This window comes from Neolamprologus brichardi, chromosome 19, assembly GCF_056152115.1.
Source record: "Neolamprologus brichardi isolate AB-2024 chromosome 19, ASM5615211v1, whole genome shotgun sequence".
Taxonomy (NCBI): Eukaryota; Metazoa; Chordata; class Actinopteri; order Cichliformes; family Cichlidae; genus Neolamprologus; species Neolamprologus brichardi.
This window is the reverse complement of record NC_142122.1, coordinates 10158397-10173546: the sequence shown is the minus strand read 5'-3', so window position 1 is coordinate 10173546 and position 15150 is coordinate 10158397. Positions and strand designations below refer to the sequence as shown.

The window sequence follows — 15150 nt, the reverse complement described above, 5'->3', positions numbered from 1 at the left end:
AGACTACATTGTGTTACTTAAGTACTTTGCTGTCTTTACTTCATTTGTAGCATGAAGCAGTGAAGGTGGATCTGGCTGCCAAGCAGCATGAACTAGATCAGTTTTCCAGCAAAGGAAAACAGCTGGTGACTGAACTAAAGAAGGTGCCCGAGTGTGACTCTCAAATGATGAAAAAGGATATGGAGACACTTGTTGACCAGTGGTTGGATGTAAGCCTGACTTTAAGAGTTCATTTCTGAAGCATCAATGTTATGCCTTGTTGTTAACAATAAAGTTCTCTGCTTGTTTTTTTTAAATCGGAGAAAAAGACTGGACTTCTATCTGTGTTGTGTCTATGTGTTAACAGAGAGCTTTGCAAGCTATACTCTGTGTAAGATGTACAACAGAGCATAAATTTAATCTACTGTGGATTAAGGTTTACTGTCCACCCAGTTTAATCAACAATGGTAAAGTGTATTCCATTTCCCAGGTGTCTGAGAGGGTAGATGACAACATTGATCGACTAAACCAGTGTTTGGGGCTGTGGGATGATGTGCGTAAAATCAATGATGATATTGAGAGCTGGACTGGCACAAGTGTGATTGAGCTAAATGAAAGCCTGAACAACCTAAACAACAGCCAGAAGATATCAGCAAGGCTTACAGAGTTGAAGGTACAGTAAGATATATGATGTCTTGGAAAACTGGCAAGGATTTGTTTTACCTGGGTTTGGTTGTTGTAGGTGAGCTTGTGCGTGACATGCTTTTCTGATTCGACAACGCCACAGGTGGAACATGGCGAGAAGGAGAAGAGACTTGAAGCCCTGCAAAGTAAAGTGGCAGAGTTGAAGAAGTGCAGTCAAAACCAAGAGACTCCAGCTAAACTACAGGTACTAAATACAACTCTGGTTTATGGTGGGACTGAACAATCAAATATTAGCTCAAGCGCTGCCGATGAACTGGTCTTTCTTCAGTAAATACCACAGGCCCTTACTGTGATTGTATTAGGTGTTGGAGAATGACCTGCGCAAAAAGATCTGCACTGTCCAGAAGCTACATGAGCAGGCTATGGGAAATTTAATGGACTTCAGTTCCCAACGGAAACAGCTTGAAGACTACATCTCACAGATGTCTGCATGGCTAAAAAGTATGGAAGATTCTCTAGTTTCTTCTCCAACTGGATCAGATCCTGAGGACATATGCAGAGTGAAGGTACGGTCTAAATAATAAGCAATTTAAAATGATAGCCCTTACAAAAAAATTGATGGTGAATGCAATGTGTTTCTATAAATTTGAGAAGTTACAGTGATAATCAAAACTACATTTTTAACATGTTTTTTAGGATCTCCAGAAGGAGCTGCAAAATCAGCAAGGGAGTATTGACTCCACCAGAGAAAGCCTCAACACATTGTGCAGAAAATATCCATCTGAGGAGCTGGCTGGTCTGGGTTCAGCTCTCACTGATCTTATCAAGACTTATGAGTCTGCAAACCAGCTTTCTGCAAGGACACTTGCCTCACTGCAGAACGGTCTTCAGCAGCAGTTCAATGGTAAGAAGGCTGGCTGGATAAAAATGTACAGCTATACTGCGTTTTAATGGGAATCCATGCTCGGTGTAAACTTTAATCCTGAGGAAGAAAATTATTAATTGTTTAGATTTGATTCTGTCTAAGTCTACACCTGATGTTAATTCTCTTTACCCCCCAATTCCTCAGACCTAGTTCAGGAGTTTCATCGCTGGCTTTCAGAGCAGAGGGAGATAGTGAAAGAATGCTCTGACCGATCAGGAGACACTCAAATTGTGGAACGCAAACTGCAGAAACTGAAGGTACAGTGACTACTACCACTACAGTAAATAATCTTTAATCTTTGAATATAAAGTAATAGTGAAGACTTTAAAGGTTTTGAATAGGTAAAAATCATAAGTAGGTGTCACTGATTCAAGATGTGATCAAATACAAAATTGCCACTTGTATTCATAAGTTTTGGCATTGACTAACAGCCAAAGAAGTGTTTTTAGAGGATGGTACAATGATGTTTTACTTGATCATTTAAATGATGTAGCATCCACAGGAAGGGGTTGTATGTGCAGTATCTGTGGTTAAAAGCATAATGTCTTTCCTCTGGCTCTGGATGCTGCTTGTGTGATGGTATGATTCACATGTGAAGGAGTTCGAAACTAAAAGTGATGTGGATTATCTATCAGGGCGCCATGGATCGTGTGGAGGAGGGTGAGGTACGTCTGACTCAGGTCTGTGAGGAAGGAGAGAAGCTCCTACTTCATCTTCCCAAAGCCAGCGCTGGGCAGGTCCAGCAGCATCTTTCATCCATCCAGCAGGACTGGGACAGCTTTGTGGAGCAGTGCAGACAGAACCAACAGATCCTGGAAGACAGTGCATCTCTTATGAAAGGGTGAGCGCCTCTGCTGAACTGCATCTGTAAAGCCCTTTGTAAGCCCACCATTTATAAGCGAGGCATTTTGATTCCCTTGTAGATTTGAGGGTCGCCTTAAGAAGCTCAGATGGTGGTTGGAACACATGGAAAAGAAAATGACCACCGATCTGCTTGAAGCCCAGCAACGTGGTCCTGAAAAGGCTGTCCTTGAACAAGTGGAGGAATACCAGCAGGAAGTGCTCAAAGAAAGGTGCCAACTATACACGTTTATTTGCCAAGGAAAGACTGCTTAGTGCATTATCATTGTTTCTGAATGTGCCCAAAAGATTCAAAGCAATTAAACATCCTACCTTTCTACATGCAGGGATTCATTTGAGCGTCTCTGTCAAGAGGGGCAGGCACTTAATGAAGGTGGGCGAGGTGATGGAAGTGAGACGAGAGTTTCTGCTCAGCTTCAATCACAACACCAGGCCTTGCTGAGGCGTGTGAGAGAGAGGCTGCGCAGTTGCCAGCTCACTTTGCAAGAGCAACAGGCCTTTGAAGAGACACTACAGGCTACCTGGACCTGGCTCAATGGTGTCCAGGAGCGCCTGGCTTCACTCAACAGCACAGTTGGCAATAAAGAGACTCTGGAAAAAAGACTAGGCCTTGTACAGGTCAGTAAATAATGTGTACCAGAAATGCAGTTATTTGGTTCACAGTGTTGTCTGGACACATTTTGAAGTGCATAAGCGATCTCATAGATCTTCCTTACTGTTTTCTCATATGTTCAGGATATCCTGCTAATGAAGGGTGAAGGTGAGGTGAAGCTCAACATGACAGTAGGAAAAGGTGAACAGGTTCTAAAGCACAACAGAATGGAAGGGCAAGAAACTATTTGTCTGCAGCTCCAGAGCCTGAAGGATGCCTGGGCTAATATGTTAATGACATCTATGAGTTGTCACAGGTAGGAAACATGTCCTCTACACGGCATCTGATAAAAGTTACATTATCTACATTACGTGATGAAATTTTGTCATTTTTCTATAGTCGTCTGGAGTGGACAGTGGCTCAGTGGACCAGCTATCAGGAAAATAAAAGCCAGCTGCAGCAGTGGATGGAGTCAGTGGAGCAAGAGGTGGGGATGACTCTGCCTCAGCAGCCAGGCCTCAAAGAGAAGTCGGCTTTACTTGAGCGCCTCAGAGCCATCCAGGCTGACGTGGACACTCATGCAGCAGTCCTGTCACGCCTAACAGACAAAGCGGTGGAGTTGCATGAAAAAACTGGTGATCAGATTTTTGGACCAGAGTCAAGGGCAGAGCTCAATGCACACTTTGCTGATATCTCGGCTGTTGTCAAGGTGATTTAACTTCAGGCATAGGCTAAATGGTGCTCACAAATAATTACTGAATTATTGCTCATCAATACAGGAAAAGAGGACAGCTAAACAGAGGCTGGATCCAGGAAGCTGACTCATTCATAACTGACAGTGTTTTCATTGTCTTTTTTCCCCCAAAGGGTAAAGTACAGTCCATGCAAAACATCGTGTCTGAGCATGAGCAATATCTTGATGCTGTGAGAGACTTCAACGACTGGCTAATTTCAGCAAAAGAGGAACTCCAGCGCTGGTGTGACCTGTCAGGAGACTCAGTTTGCATTAAAAGAAAGCTCTCCAAAGTGCAGGTGAGGAAGCTTAATAATCATAATTGCTTATATTTAAGGCAAAAAGTATTTGAGGTTATTTAGTTTTTCCACTGTGATGCACGTCTCATATTCCAGCCTGAAAACTTCCCCAAGTAAGCACTAGGGAGACAACCATAAGGAATCAAGATGTTCTTCCTCCATGCTTCTTAGCGTCAAATAAGGGCTGGACATGAATCCCAGTTTTTTGTGCCAGAGGTAGCAATAATTTTATGATTTTGGCCACAGTCAAGAGCTCAGTATAATTAAGTTACCCAGTCAGCTGTACCATTTAAAACCTAAGAAATTGTTATTTTATATTTATTTATAAAAGCCTTTAAAATATGGAGTGGGATTTTCAAACTGATAAAAAGGTCCTACAGGCAGAAAAAATATTTAAAATTAGAATCACATGGAAGGAATTAATACACTGTTTACTTTGTCAGACCATGAGTGTGACTGAGCAAACAACTGGTTCACTGAGCGCATGGATTTATCCTGAAAACAAATATTAAAAGCGGGCTACATTAACTACTGAGTTTACAGGATTCTCAGTTGACAGATATCTTCTTGCTATATCCAGCGGGGGCACAGTTTGCTGGCATTGCATTTAATTCTTTGCCATTCCTTTGGATCTTTCCAGGAGTTGCTTGACTCTAAGCAGCGAGGCAGAGAGAGGCTGAACCGGGTTCAAAGATGTGGCGCAGTGGCAAGAGACTACACTGGATCGGGGGGATATGAGACTATAGAGCGAGAGGAAGCAGCCCTGTTGTCATCATGGGAACAGTGGGAGCGGGCAGCACTACAGACACGCGCAAGTCTAGAGACCACACTCTCACAGATAGCAAGCTCTGACCAAGAGTTCAACAGCCTGTCAGCACAGCTGGAGCAGGACCTGCAGGACTTCAACCGACAGCTGCAGGACTGGCGACTAAGGCTGACCCAAGCAGAGAGAAAAAATGACGGAGAGGAAGCTGTTAAGGGCTGGCAGATAGCAAAGGCAAGTCTTGGCTTTAGTTTGGTTCCAGTGATAAGTTAATATTAATTGACGGTCCATAACTTCATATTTGTTTTCCATTTAGGACACTTTGGAGGAACTTGTCAAAGCTGAGCCCATGTCTGATAGTCTGAAGACTAAACTAAACGATCTGTGCCGATTCTCCAGAGAAATGGGAACACAGTCGGAGAGAGTGTCTGCTCTCATCAAGGAATACAATAGGTAAGTAAAAGTAATGATGTTTTTTTCCAATGTAGACCATTATTTTATACACTATACTGTGTGATACATTTTTCCATGTATTTAAAAATGATTGATCAAGAAAGTTATAACAGAAAATAAGAAAATACAATCAACAATTTCAGATTTGACTGGAAATAATGACATTAACAGAAAGAAATTCTTAAATTTGTCATGATTTGTTTCTAGTCTGAGTCTCCAAGCCTCCAGGGAGTGCCAGGGCAAGGAGAAGCTGCTGGAACAAGGTTTCCGCTCTGCTTTCAGAGAGTTCCAACAGTGGTTGGTTAATGCTAAGATCAACACGGCGAAGTGCTTTGATGCACCTCAAAATCTCAGTGAGGCCTCGTCTAGTTTGCAGAAAATTCAGGTATAGGACTTTAATGAAACTAACTAAAGACCTAGCATCTTTATCAAATATTTCAGCCTAATAATTGATCTTCTCATCTCCTTTTTTCCTTAACAGGAGTTTCTAAGTGATAGGGAGCAAGGTCAGTCAAAGCTGAATGCTGTGGTTGTGAACGGTGAACTTGTCTCTAGTGTCACAGCTAAAGATAAAGTTGATGCAGTTCGGGCTAAAATGAACACTGCCAGAGAGGACTGGAAGAACATGATGTCCAGTCTGCACAACAGAGAGACATGTCTGCAAGTGAGCATTCAAACACCCCTTGTCATTAACTGGGGGCATCTTATTCCCTAAAACCATCAGTGTAGAAATCAGATTTATGCCAAGTGATGCATTAGTCTACCTGTGTGTTTCAGAATCTTGTGTCACAGATGAAGGACTTTGAGGCAAGTGCAGAACCTGTTCAGGACTTCTTAAACGCCACAGAGCTGGCTGTACAGGAGAGCAGCACAAGACTTCATGATCTCACAGCCAAGAAGTTGGAGCTTCACAAGCTACAGGTACTAATGTTCAAAATCAACCAGACTTGGAACACCCATAAAGGCCAATTATGCCACTCAGTTTAAGTCTGAACCTAACTTCCATTGACAGAAGCTCTCCATTCCAGCTAAGTTACAGAGTTAAAGCATTGCTGCTCTTCACTTTAGATGCACTGCCAAGAGCTAACTTATGCTTAGCTTATGCTAACTGCAAATACTTTCTGCTCCTTTGCTACTCATGTCTTTTTAACAGTGTCCTTAATATGAGTTAATATATTTAACCTATGAAAAGACCTTTTATAATATTTTTCATTATTTAAACTTGTCCACTGACTATTTTCTGAGGGCTCGACTGCATGTCATGACCAAGAGCTTTACAGAGACTAGCGCTGGCACGATATCTCTTTCGCTTTCCTTTTTGTCATGTTCCCATCTCTAACTCCTTGTTGTTTGTCTGAATTTAACTGTCTTATATATCTATGCGCCAGCTTGCATGTGTCTTTGATAACCTGCTTGTGCTTTTCCAGTCTGTGCTTGAGGAGTTAGCCTCTCAAGAGGTTCAGCTGAGCAGGCTGAAAGAGAAGGCCAAGCTGTTGTGGGACGAACATGCTGCCGGCAAGGGTTTTGTGCACCGTGTGTCACAGCTCTCTGCTCAGTACCTAGCTTTAACCAACCTGACAAAGGTAAAGTAATGCTTACCAAACTGCTTGTGCACTGGGGCATTTCTGGGGTAGGCGTGGAGAGAAGACAGAGGAACTAGACTGGACAGAGCTCTGACTTAATAATGTTTTACAGATGATAACTGTGATGGTACTAACTTACCTAACTAAACACTGATTCCTTTGTTTTATTATTGCAGCTCTTTTAAATGAGGTTATACAAACTAATTTAAATGTATCTTTGCAAGATATCTAAATCTGCATGTGCACTTTGAAGTTTGAAAGTGTGAAGGGGCTGTGGATTCCATCTGTCTGGTAACTTGCTGGTTGTGTCTGCCTTATGGTTCTGCAGGAGAAGGCATCACGAATTGATCGGATAGTCACCGAGCACCAGCTTTTCTCCCAAGGTTTAAAAGAGCTGCAGAACTGGGTGGTTGACACCAGCCATATGTTGCAGACTTACTGTGCTCCCACAGCTGACAAAAATGTTCTTGACAGCAGGATGATCAAGCTGGAGGTATACCAAGTCACTATTGTTTTTCAAAAGTAAAACATACCATGTTTAATACCAGCATAGGATTTTAATAAATGCACATGGGTGGATTTTGCACCAGGCTTTGCTAACTGCACGTCAGGAGAAGGAAATTCAGCTGAAGATGCTGATCACAAGAGGAGAATCAGTTCAGAGGAACACCTCAGCTGAGGGAGTGCCTGCAGTTCAAAAACAAATACAGGAGCTAAAAGATTCTTGGGATGCTCTGCTCTCTGCTTCTATTCAATGCAAAAGGTTTGTGCATTACCAAAAGTAACAGCAAGTACTGTTTGGTTGCTTTATAGCAAATGTATTTCCATGGAGAGTGTAAATGATTTACTTTGAGGCTGCATCTGTATTTTCAGTTTTTTCATGTCGTATTACCGCTGTTGCATCAAACACTGTCTCACGGTATATTAATCTTTAAAACTGATAGTCAATTGGAAGGCTCCCTGTCTCAGTGGACCAGTTACCAGGAAGATGTACGCCAGTTTGTTGCTTGGATTGAGCGTGTTGAGGAGAGTCTCGATCCTGCTGATAAACAGTGCCCAGAGATGAGAGATAAAACTGCAAATCTGAGCAAAGCTAAGGCACTGAAATCTTCTACTATTACAACTACTACATACTGTGTGCTAAATATACAATTTATTGTGTTAACCTTATGCTCTAATAGTCTTACAAGCATATTTTTTCAGTGGATTGTTAATTTTGGGGTTTCAGTTACTGTATGAGGAAGTGCTCACCCATAACACCCTACTGGACACCATAACAGCAAAGAGTGCCAGCATCACTGAGAACTATGTCGCTCAGCTGGAACTCCAAGATCTGCAGGAGCGCTATAACACTGTCAAAGACAATGCAATGGTAATAACTCAACACATTTGACCAGTGCTAGAATCGTATGCAGAATTTCAGTTTCAGTGTTACAGCTTGATACAAAAAATTTACCTAAAGATGTAGGCAAAATAATGCTTTTTTAATAAAAAAACTACAAGTGAGACTCATCTGTGGGTTAATTTAAGAAAAATAATAGCTCACACTGAATTTTTATCGCTCTCCACTTCTTCAGAGGGCTGTTGGCAAAGCAGAGGAGCTGGTGAAAGCCCACCAAGAGTATCAACGGGGACTTCATGCATTTGAAGAGTGGCTAGAACAGGAACAAGAGAAGCTTGGCTGCTACACCCAGCTGGAGGGTGATGTTGATATGCTGGAAGAGACTCTCCAAAAGCTACAGGTCCAGCAATCATTACTGTGGAAATTATCACTCAATAAGGATTAAACGGTTAGAAAACACTAGCATGGAGTATATTATGTGAAAGCAAGCGTTTATATAATTACAGGAACTACAGCTTTACTGCACAGAGGGCCAGGCTTTACTAAACACTCTACTGGTGAGTCGAGAGCTGGTCATTCCCTGGGGCTTGCCTCAGCTAGAAGACAGAGCTCTAGAGACGCTTCAGCAGGAGTGGCGGCTTTACCAGGCCCGGCTATCAGACACCCGAGCCCAGCTCAACAGTGCTCTAGCCAAACTTCGGCAGATGGAGCAGAAGTTCCAGCGCCTTGACAGCTGGCTAAAGGGCATGGAGACCAAAGCACAACTGCGTAGTCATCGGCGATCTGACCGTGCCACTAAAGATGCTCAGCTTCAGCTCATAAAGGTTAGTGTAGTATACACAAAAGGTACACTTGTGACAATCTTTTCTGAGTCGTACAGATCTGCAGTGTTATTTGTAAATAATTAGTTGCTCATATTATTGTGTCACTCATTGTCTCCTCTATCAGGTCATTTAGGTTTTCATGGCTGAATGTTGAAGAAATTAATTTGCTCTGCAGTCAAGTAATGAATATAATACAATCGAATTATCCAAGTCTGGTCCTGACATTAATAGCATGCTTCTTTAATTAGAGCTGGCAGGAGGAAGTGCTGGTTTATCAAGAAGAAATGGAGGGCCTGAGTCTTTTGGCTCAGCAGGTTCTTGATGAGACACATATTAGCAGCAGGATCAGTACCAGAGCCACCCAGATCACAGCCCGCTACCACGCCCTGCTTCTGCATTTACTGGTAACGTGATTTTATACACAACGTCACTGGAACTGCAAATATTACTATGCCTTTATTGACATTGTGAATTTATATTTAGACTGATAATCATAAGATTTGATTAGTTTAAGTTACCCTAAGCTTTTGCCTCCTCTTTAACTTTTTCTTTGTTGTGTTTACTTCTTTTTTTACTTTGCAGGAGACTATCAAACAGCTCCAGGAAGAGGTGTCTTGCATCGAAGAGGCACAGTGTGTTTTCACGACCTTCTCAGACTGGCTCAGCACAGCTCAGAATAACTTCAGCACTGTGGCTATAAGTGTTGATATAGTGGACCGCTTTGCCATGGAGAGAAAGATGAAGAAACTAGAGGTATAGTTTATTAAATAGCATCTCTTCTGCTTATACTATCTATAAAGACGTTCACAGGATTAGACCTAATACAGAAATGAATTTGTTTTTTTCTAAAGCCTGTTTGGGCTGGAAGTATTATGTCACAATAGAGACATCGATCACTCATGCTAGCCCATGTCATTTCAGGCTCTTCAGGCTGACATGGAGCAGGGTCACATTTACTTAAAGGCAATGAGGGAGAAGACAGAGCGAGCAATGGCATTCTTGGAAGAGCCTGAAGCTGAGCAGCTCAAAGAGGAGGTGGGCACACGACTCTTCCAGCTTGAGGAACTTATGGCAGCTCTGCGCACAGAGCATAGCTCCCTTGAGAAGTGCATCTCCCTCTCCAAAGACTTTATGGATAAGTACAAGGCCCAGGCCCAGTGGGTGATGGAGACCAAGAACCTTTTAGCATCAAATGTAGAGCCTAAAGCTGAACTTTACCAGAAGAAGGCTCAGCTGGCAAAGTACAAGGTAACTTCATACCGCTAAATCCTTTTTAGCTTCGCACCAGTGAGAGAATGAACTTGAAAGAGAAAGAGACAACTGCTTGATTTACATGCAATATGTTTCCTCCTTGTTATGCACGCAGACCATCCAGCAGACAGTCCAGTCTCATGAGTCAGCAGTGAAATCTGTCACTGAGAAAGGAGAGGCACTGCTTGATACAGTAAACGATCCAACTATCAGCGAAAACATGAAAAGGTTGCAGGCTGATTATCAGGATCTGTGCTTAGCTGCTAAGGTATTTTTAACTGTTTCCTACTTAGATATAACTAATATAACTTGGAATGAAGGGTGTGAAATAGGTCCAATATCCTATATTTTAATCATTGATTGTGCTGTTTTTATTATAATATATGAGCAAACATTAAAAAAGTCAAACTTTGGTCCAAAGCCTATACTTTTTCAGGCGTAATTTAAAAAAATACACAGAAATGCTTTTTGTTGTGTTTCAGGCACAGGTCCAGAACCTTGTGGAGTGGGTGAAAGAACATGAGGCTTACAACAGTGAGCTGCAGGAAGCTGAGAAGTGGCTTCTGCAGATGTCCAGTAGGCTGGTGACCTCAGACTCCATGCAGACCAGCAGTATGGAGATGGCCACTCAACAGCTTGCCAGACACAAAGTAATCGACTTCATATTTCTTGTTCAAAGTTTCAAAGCATTAATGTTACAGTTTAAAGCAGTAGTCCAAAGTTAGCTCTGCTTTTCCTTAATTCAACAGCTTTGCTCTTGTGTCATCATTTTTAGGCTATAATGGAGGAAATAGCCAGTTTTGAGGAGCGTCTTGCCAGCTTGAAGCAGAAGGGAGAAGGTCTTGTTGCCAGTTGTACAGACCAAGTTCAAACCAAGATCAGTCAGCAGGTCCAGGCTCACATACAGGGAACCAGTGATAGCTACTCTGCAATCTGCAGTACTGCCCAACGTGTGAGTAATTGAAGATGAAGACAATACTCTTTTGTTTCTCGAGTGTTTTGTTTAAAAAAAAAAAAAGGAAAGCAAATCAAAACTGAAGGATAAAGTATGTAATCCAAAACATATTCCACAGGTCTACCAGAGTCTGGATCGGGAACTGCAGAAACATGTTAATCACCAGGACACATTGCAGCAGTGTCAAACGTGGCTCTCTACTGTACAAGAGGAGCTTCAGCTCAATGATCAGGGACCATCTGGTCTGCAGGAAGCACTGAAGCAGGTATTTAGCACTGCACAGTTTTTCAGTCTTTCAGTTATTTTTCTATAACTTATTTTGATTATTACTTTTGCAAACACAGGTGAAGCACTACAGAGCACTTCAGGAGCAGGCCAGCACTTACCTAGACCTGGTTTGCTCTGTGTGTGACCTGTCTGATGACGCCGTAAGAGTGACAGCTGCGGAGGTCCAGCAAGTCAAACTCACGGTCGGTATCTTTTTTTACTTCCTGTTGCAACATAAAAGTGGATATAAAGTGTGGATATATAATCATAATATAGGTAATAGTCACTCTATTTTGCAATAAGCTCGACCAATTTTTTTGGTATGTTGACAGAACTTCAGACCAAGTGCAAAATATTGTAGCATACTAAAGCAAGTTGGCTGTTAATTAAGCAATTACTCAGTATATGCTTTAATAGGCATGCAGTGTGCTAGTGCAGACAGATATACACTTTAAAATGAATCATCTTGCAAGTATTGTACTGACCATAGAAAGATTTACCATGTGTTTGTACAGATAGAGGAACGGATGTCCAGTGCTCAAGAGCTTTCAGAGGGCTGGAGAGAGATCAAGGAACAGAAGCAAGACCTAACCAGCCTGTTCCAGGACATGGAGCAGCAGCTTCTCAGCCTCTCCAGAAGGCCAGCAGAGCTGGAGACCAAGATAGCACAAAACATGCTGTCACAAGCCAAGGTAGGATACACTATCATAATCATCAGTCCTTCATTAATGCACAGATAGGTTTACTCTTTTTCAATAATAACTATCAAGTATCCCTTGCTTCTGTACTTATATTTCTAAATTAGGTTTTACTGTATGTTTTCACTTGCTTTTTAACCATACAGCACAGTGAATCTTGATCTGTTCCCTTGTGATTGCAACATTTTTGGCCTGGGTTTTGATGGGATTAAAGTGAGATCTGCTTGGTATTTGGAAGTATTTCCGGTGACCATCCCCTATACTCACTCAGGAATGCAGCCAGCAACTTCAGTCCAAACAGAGTATCCTGACCAAGATGACTGAGACCGTGAGCAGATTAACAGGCGCACAAGAGTCTCCAGAGCATGCAGAGCTTGACCGTCTGAGCCATTCCTGGCTCGAGCTCTGTCACCAGGCCAACAAGCTCCAGAGCCAGAGAGAGGAAGATCTGCAGAGGTCTAAAGAATACCATGAGTGTATCGCTGCAGTGGAGGTGCTGTTTGAACAGGTGTCCAAAGAGTGGGACAATTTGGCCAGGTGTGTTTTTATATGAACTATACTTCAATTCAGGAATAACATAGCTTTTGAAAATTAAATTTACATTTAACTTGGGAGGTAAATATTGTCTTCTGGGCAGAAACTGTCAAGAATAATTATTCATCAAAAATAGAGTTTTTTTTCCTAGAGTTGAATTTCAGCTCTGTAATCAAGAAAATGTAATCTTTATGTGTCCACAAATTTAAGGAAATGTTTTTTTGTGTGTGTGTTCACAGAACGGATGCCGAAAGTTCGTCTCAGCATTTGGAGGCCTTGAGGAAGCTTGCAATAACTCTTGAAGAGCAAAAAGGCACTCTTGAGGACCTCAAGGATCAGAAACAGAAAGTCATCCAGCATTTGAACTTGGATGACAAAGAGCTGGTTAAAGAGCAGATCAGCCACTTTGAGCAGCGGTGGTCTCAGATGCAAAACCTAATTGAAAGAAAAATCCAAGACTCAGTCATGACCCTAGAGGATATGCATCAAGTGGAGGCCCGTCTGAAAGAGGCTCGAGATTGGGCTGAAGAGCAGCAGCCTGCCCTGTCTGAGGCCATGAAAATGAGTCCTCCTCCTGAGCTAGCTCAGAGCTTTCTCTTTGATCACCTAAGCATCTGCAGTGAGTTGGAGGCGAAGCAGCTCCTCCTGGCTCAGGCCATGGCCGACGCTGACAGGGTGTTAGCGCGGCTGGGCCTCAGTGAACGACAGCATCTGCAGCAGCTGATTTCCAACACACAATCTGAGGTGGAATCTTTGAGTGTGAAGGTGACGCAGCGCAGAAAACACCTCAGCAAAGCTTTTACTGAGAGGACACATTTCCTGATGGCTGTAAGTCAGTCCATCTCCTGGGTCCAACAGAATGAGAAGAAGGCTCAGGCAGAAGAGTACATTGCTTTGTTACCTGATGACCTAGCCAAGCAGGTCAGAACCTGTCGCAACATCCAGAGCAGTCTGAAGGCCTATCAGAGCGAGCTGACATCCCTCTGGTCTCAGGGGAGAGACCTGATGAGGGATGCGAGTGAGGAAGAAAGGAATGAGATTCTCACAAAGCTGCAGGAGCTGCAAAGTATCTTTGACAAAACCCTTCATAGATGTGGCCAGAAACTTCAAGAACTTGAAAAAGTGCTTATCTCTAGGAAGTATTTCAAGGCTGATTTAGAGAAAATATGCCAGTGGTTGAAGCAAGCTGATATAGTCACCTTTCCTGAAATAAACTTGATGGTTGGAGATGCTGAACTGGAAGCACAGTTGCTGAAGTATCAACAAATAGTTGAGCAGGCAATTGAGTATGAGAACCTCCTCCTAATTGTACAAAGAGCTGGCCAGGAAATATTGCCGACTCTGAATGAAGTTGACCACTGCTATTTAGATGAAAAACTTAACACCCTTCCTCAGCAGTATAACAGCATATTAGCACTAGCCAAAGAGAAACAGGAGAAAATCCAGCAGGCCATTATTACAAGGAACGAGTACAAGTCTTTCATAGATATCACTCAAAAAGCACTGAAAGAACTTGAGGAACAGTATAATAATCTGGGGACTCAGCCGGTAGGCTTGCAAACAGAAGAAGTTGTCAGCCTGCAGAGTGATTACAGAGCAATTCAGAAAGATCTGAGCAACCTGGGTCTCGCAGTGAGTGAACTGAACCAAAAGAAAGAGGGATTTCGTAGCACTGGCCAGCCGTGGCGCCCGGAGGAAATGACCCAGCTCGTGAGCCTGTACAATGGACTGAAGAGGTTGGTGGAACAGAAAGTGGAGCATCTGGACGAAACCTTGGAGTCGTTTGAGGACCACAAGGCGATGGCTATGCAGGTTGACTCTGAGTTAAAGGCCACGAAAGAGCAGCTGGTTAAAGTGAATGCAGAAACGCAGTCTGCTGAGGAGAGGCTAAAGAACTACCATGCTCTGGCAGGGAGTCTCCAGAGCGCCAACTCTCATTTGTCAAGACTCATGGAGCAGATGGACACTCTTGCTCCTCGTGTGGACCAAGCAGCCCATGATGCCTCGAAAGAGCAAGTGGTGCTCTGGCAAGAGGAGCTGCAATCCTTACAATCTGCAGTAGGGGAGCTGATCGAAGAATGTGAGAACAGGTTTATCCAAAGCAAAGACTTTGAGACAGAGATGAAAAGGACCCTGGACTGGCTGCAGCTAGTCAGGGATGATCTTGACTGTGCTGTGATTGTGGATGTCAGGGTGGAGAAGGTCCAGGAGGAGATCAGAAAGCAGCAAATCATGCAAGAAGAAGTGCAGTCCAGGCTGAGAATTGTGGCTGCTCTCAGTAGCAGGGAAAAACAGGAGTTTATCAGTGCCAATGAGCTTGTCCCAGCCCACGTAGATACAAGTCTTGAAGAAATGGCAAAGCTACAGGCAGATGTTCAGAAGGCACTGACTGCCAAACAGGTGGGAACATCTTTAGTAAATGTAAATGTTTCATTTTTGAAGTTGT

General features: G+C 42.9%; 1 protein-coding gene across 10 annotated transcripts in view; it reads left to right on the top strand.

Moving 5' to 3' along the window:
* syne1b (spectrin repeat containing, nuclear envelope 1b) overlaps positions 1-15150 on the top strand; it is a 76697-nt gene that overhangs the window by 31726 nt on the left and 29821 nt on the right. For 9 of the 10 annotated variants that reach the window (XM_035911116.2, XM_006798709.2, XM_035911120.2 and 6 more), the window contains 35 exons: positions 51-209; positions 470-652; positions 767-868; positions 987-1190; positions 1321-1528; positions 1694-1806; positions 2185-2390; positions 2473-2622; positions 2737-3028; positions 3146-3318; positions 3402-3711; positions 3870-4034; positions 4675-5031; positions 5114-5250; positions 5458-5635; positions 5732-5914; positions 6028-6171; positions 6678-6833; positions 7162-7326; positions 7424-7596; positions 7778-7931; positions 8062-8205; positions 8411-8575; positions 8682-8999; positions 9248-9403; positions 9582-9752; positions 9921-10247; positions 10366-10518; positions 10733-10900; positions 11026-11202; positions 11324-11470; positions 11550-11675; positions 11988-12164; positions 12442-12707; positions 12944-15104. In XM_035911116.2, coding sequence (XP_035767009.2) covers positions 51-209; positions 470-652; positions 767-868; positions 987-1190; positions 1321-1528; positions 1694-1806; positions 2185-2390; positions 2473-2622; positions 2737-3028; positions 3146-3318; positions 3402-3711; positions 3870-4034; positions 4675-5031; positions 5114-5250; positions 5458-5635; positions 5732-5914; positions 6028-6171; positions 6678-6833; positions 7162-7326; positions 7424-7596; positions 7778-7931; positions 8062-8205; positions 8411-8575; positions 8682-8999; positions 9248-9403; positions 9582-9752; positions 9921-10247; positions 10366-10518; positions 10733-10900; positions 11026-11202; positions 11324-11470; positions 11550-11675; positions 11988-12164; positions 12442-12707; positions 12944-15104 — 8568 coding nt within the window. The remainder of the gene's footprint in view (positions 1-50; positions 210-469; positions 653-766; positions 869-986; positions 1191-1320; positions 1529-1693; positions 1807-2184; positions 2391-2472; positions 2623-2736; positions 3029-3145; positions 3319-3401; positions 3712-3869; positions 4035-4674; positions 5032-5113; positions 5251-5457; positions 5636-5731; positions 5915-6027; positions 6172-6677; positions 6834-7161; positions 7327-7423; positions 7597-7777; positions 7932-8061; positions 8206-8410; positions 8576-8681; positions 9000-9247; positions 9404-9581; positions 9753-9920; positions 10248-10365; positions 10519-10732; positions 10901-11025; positions 11203-11323; positions 11471-11549; positions 11676-11987; positions 12165-12441; positions 12708-12943; positions 15105-15150) is intronic. The other variant, XM_035911122.2, reaches the window with a different exon arrangement.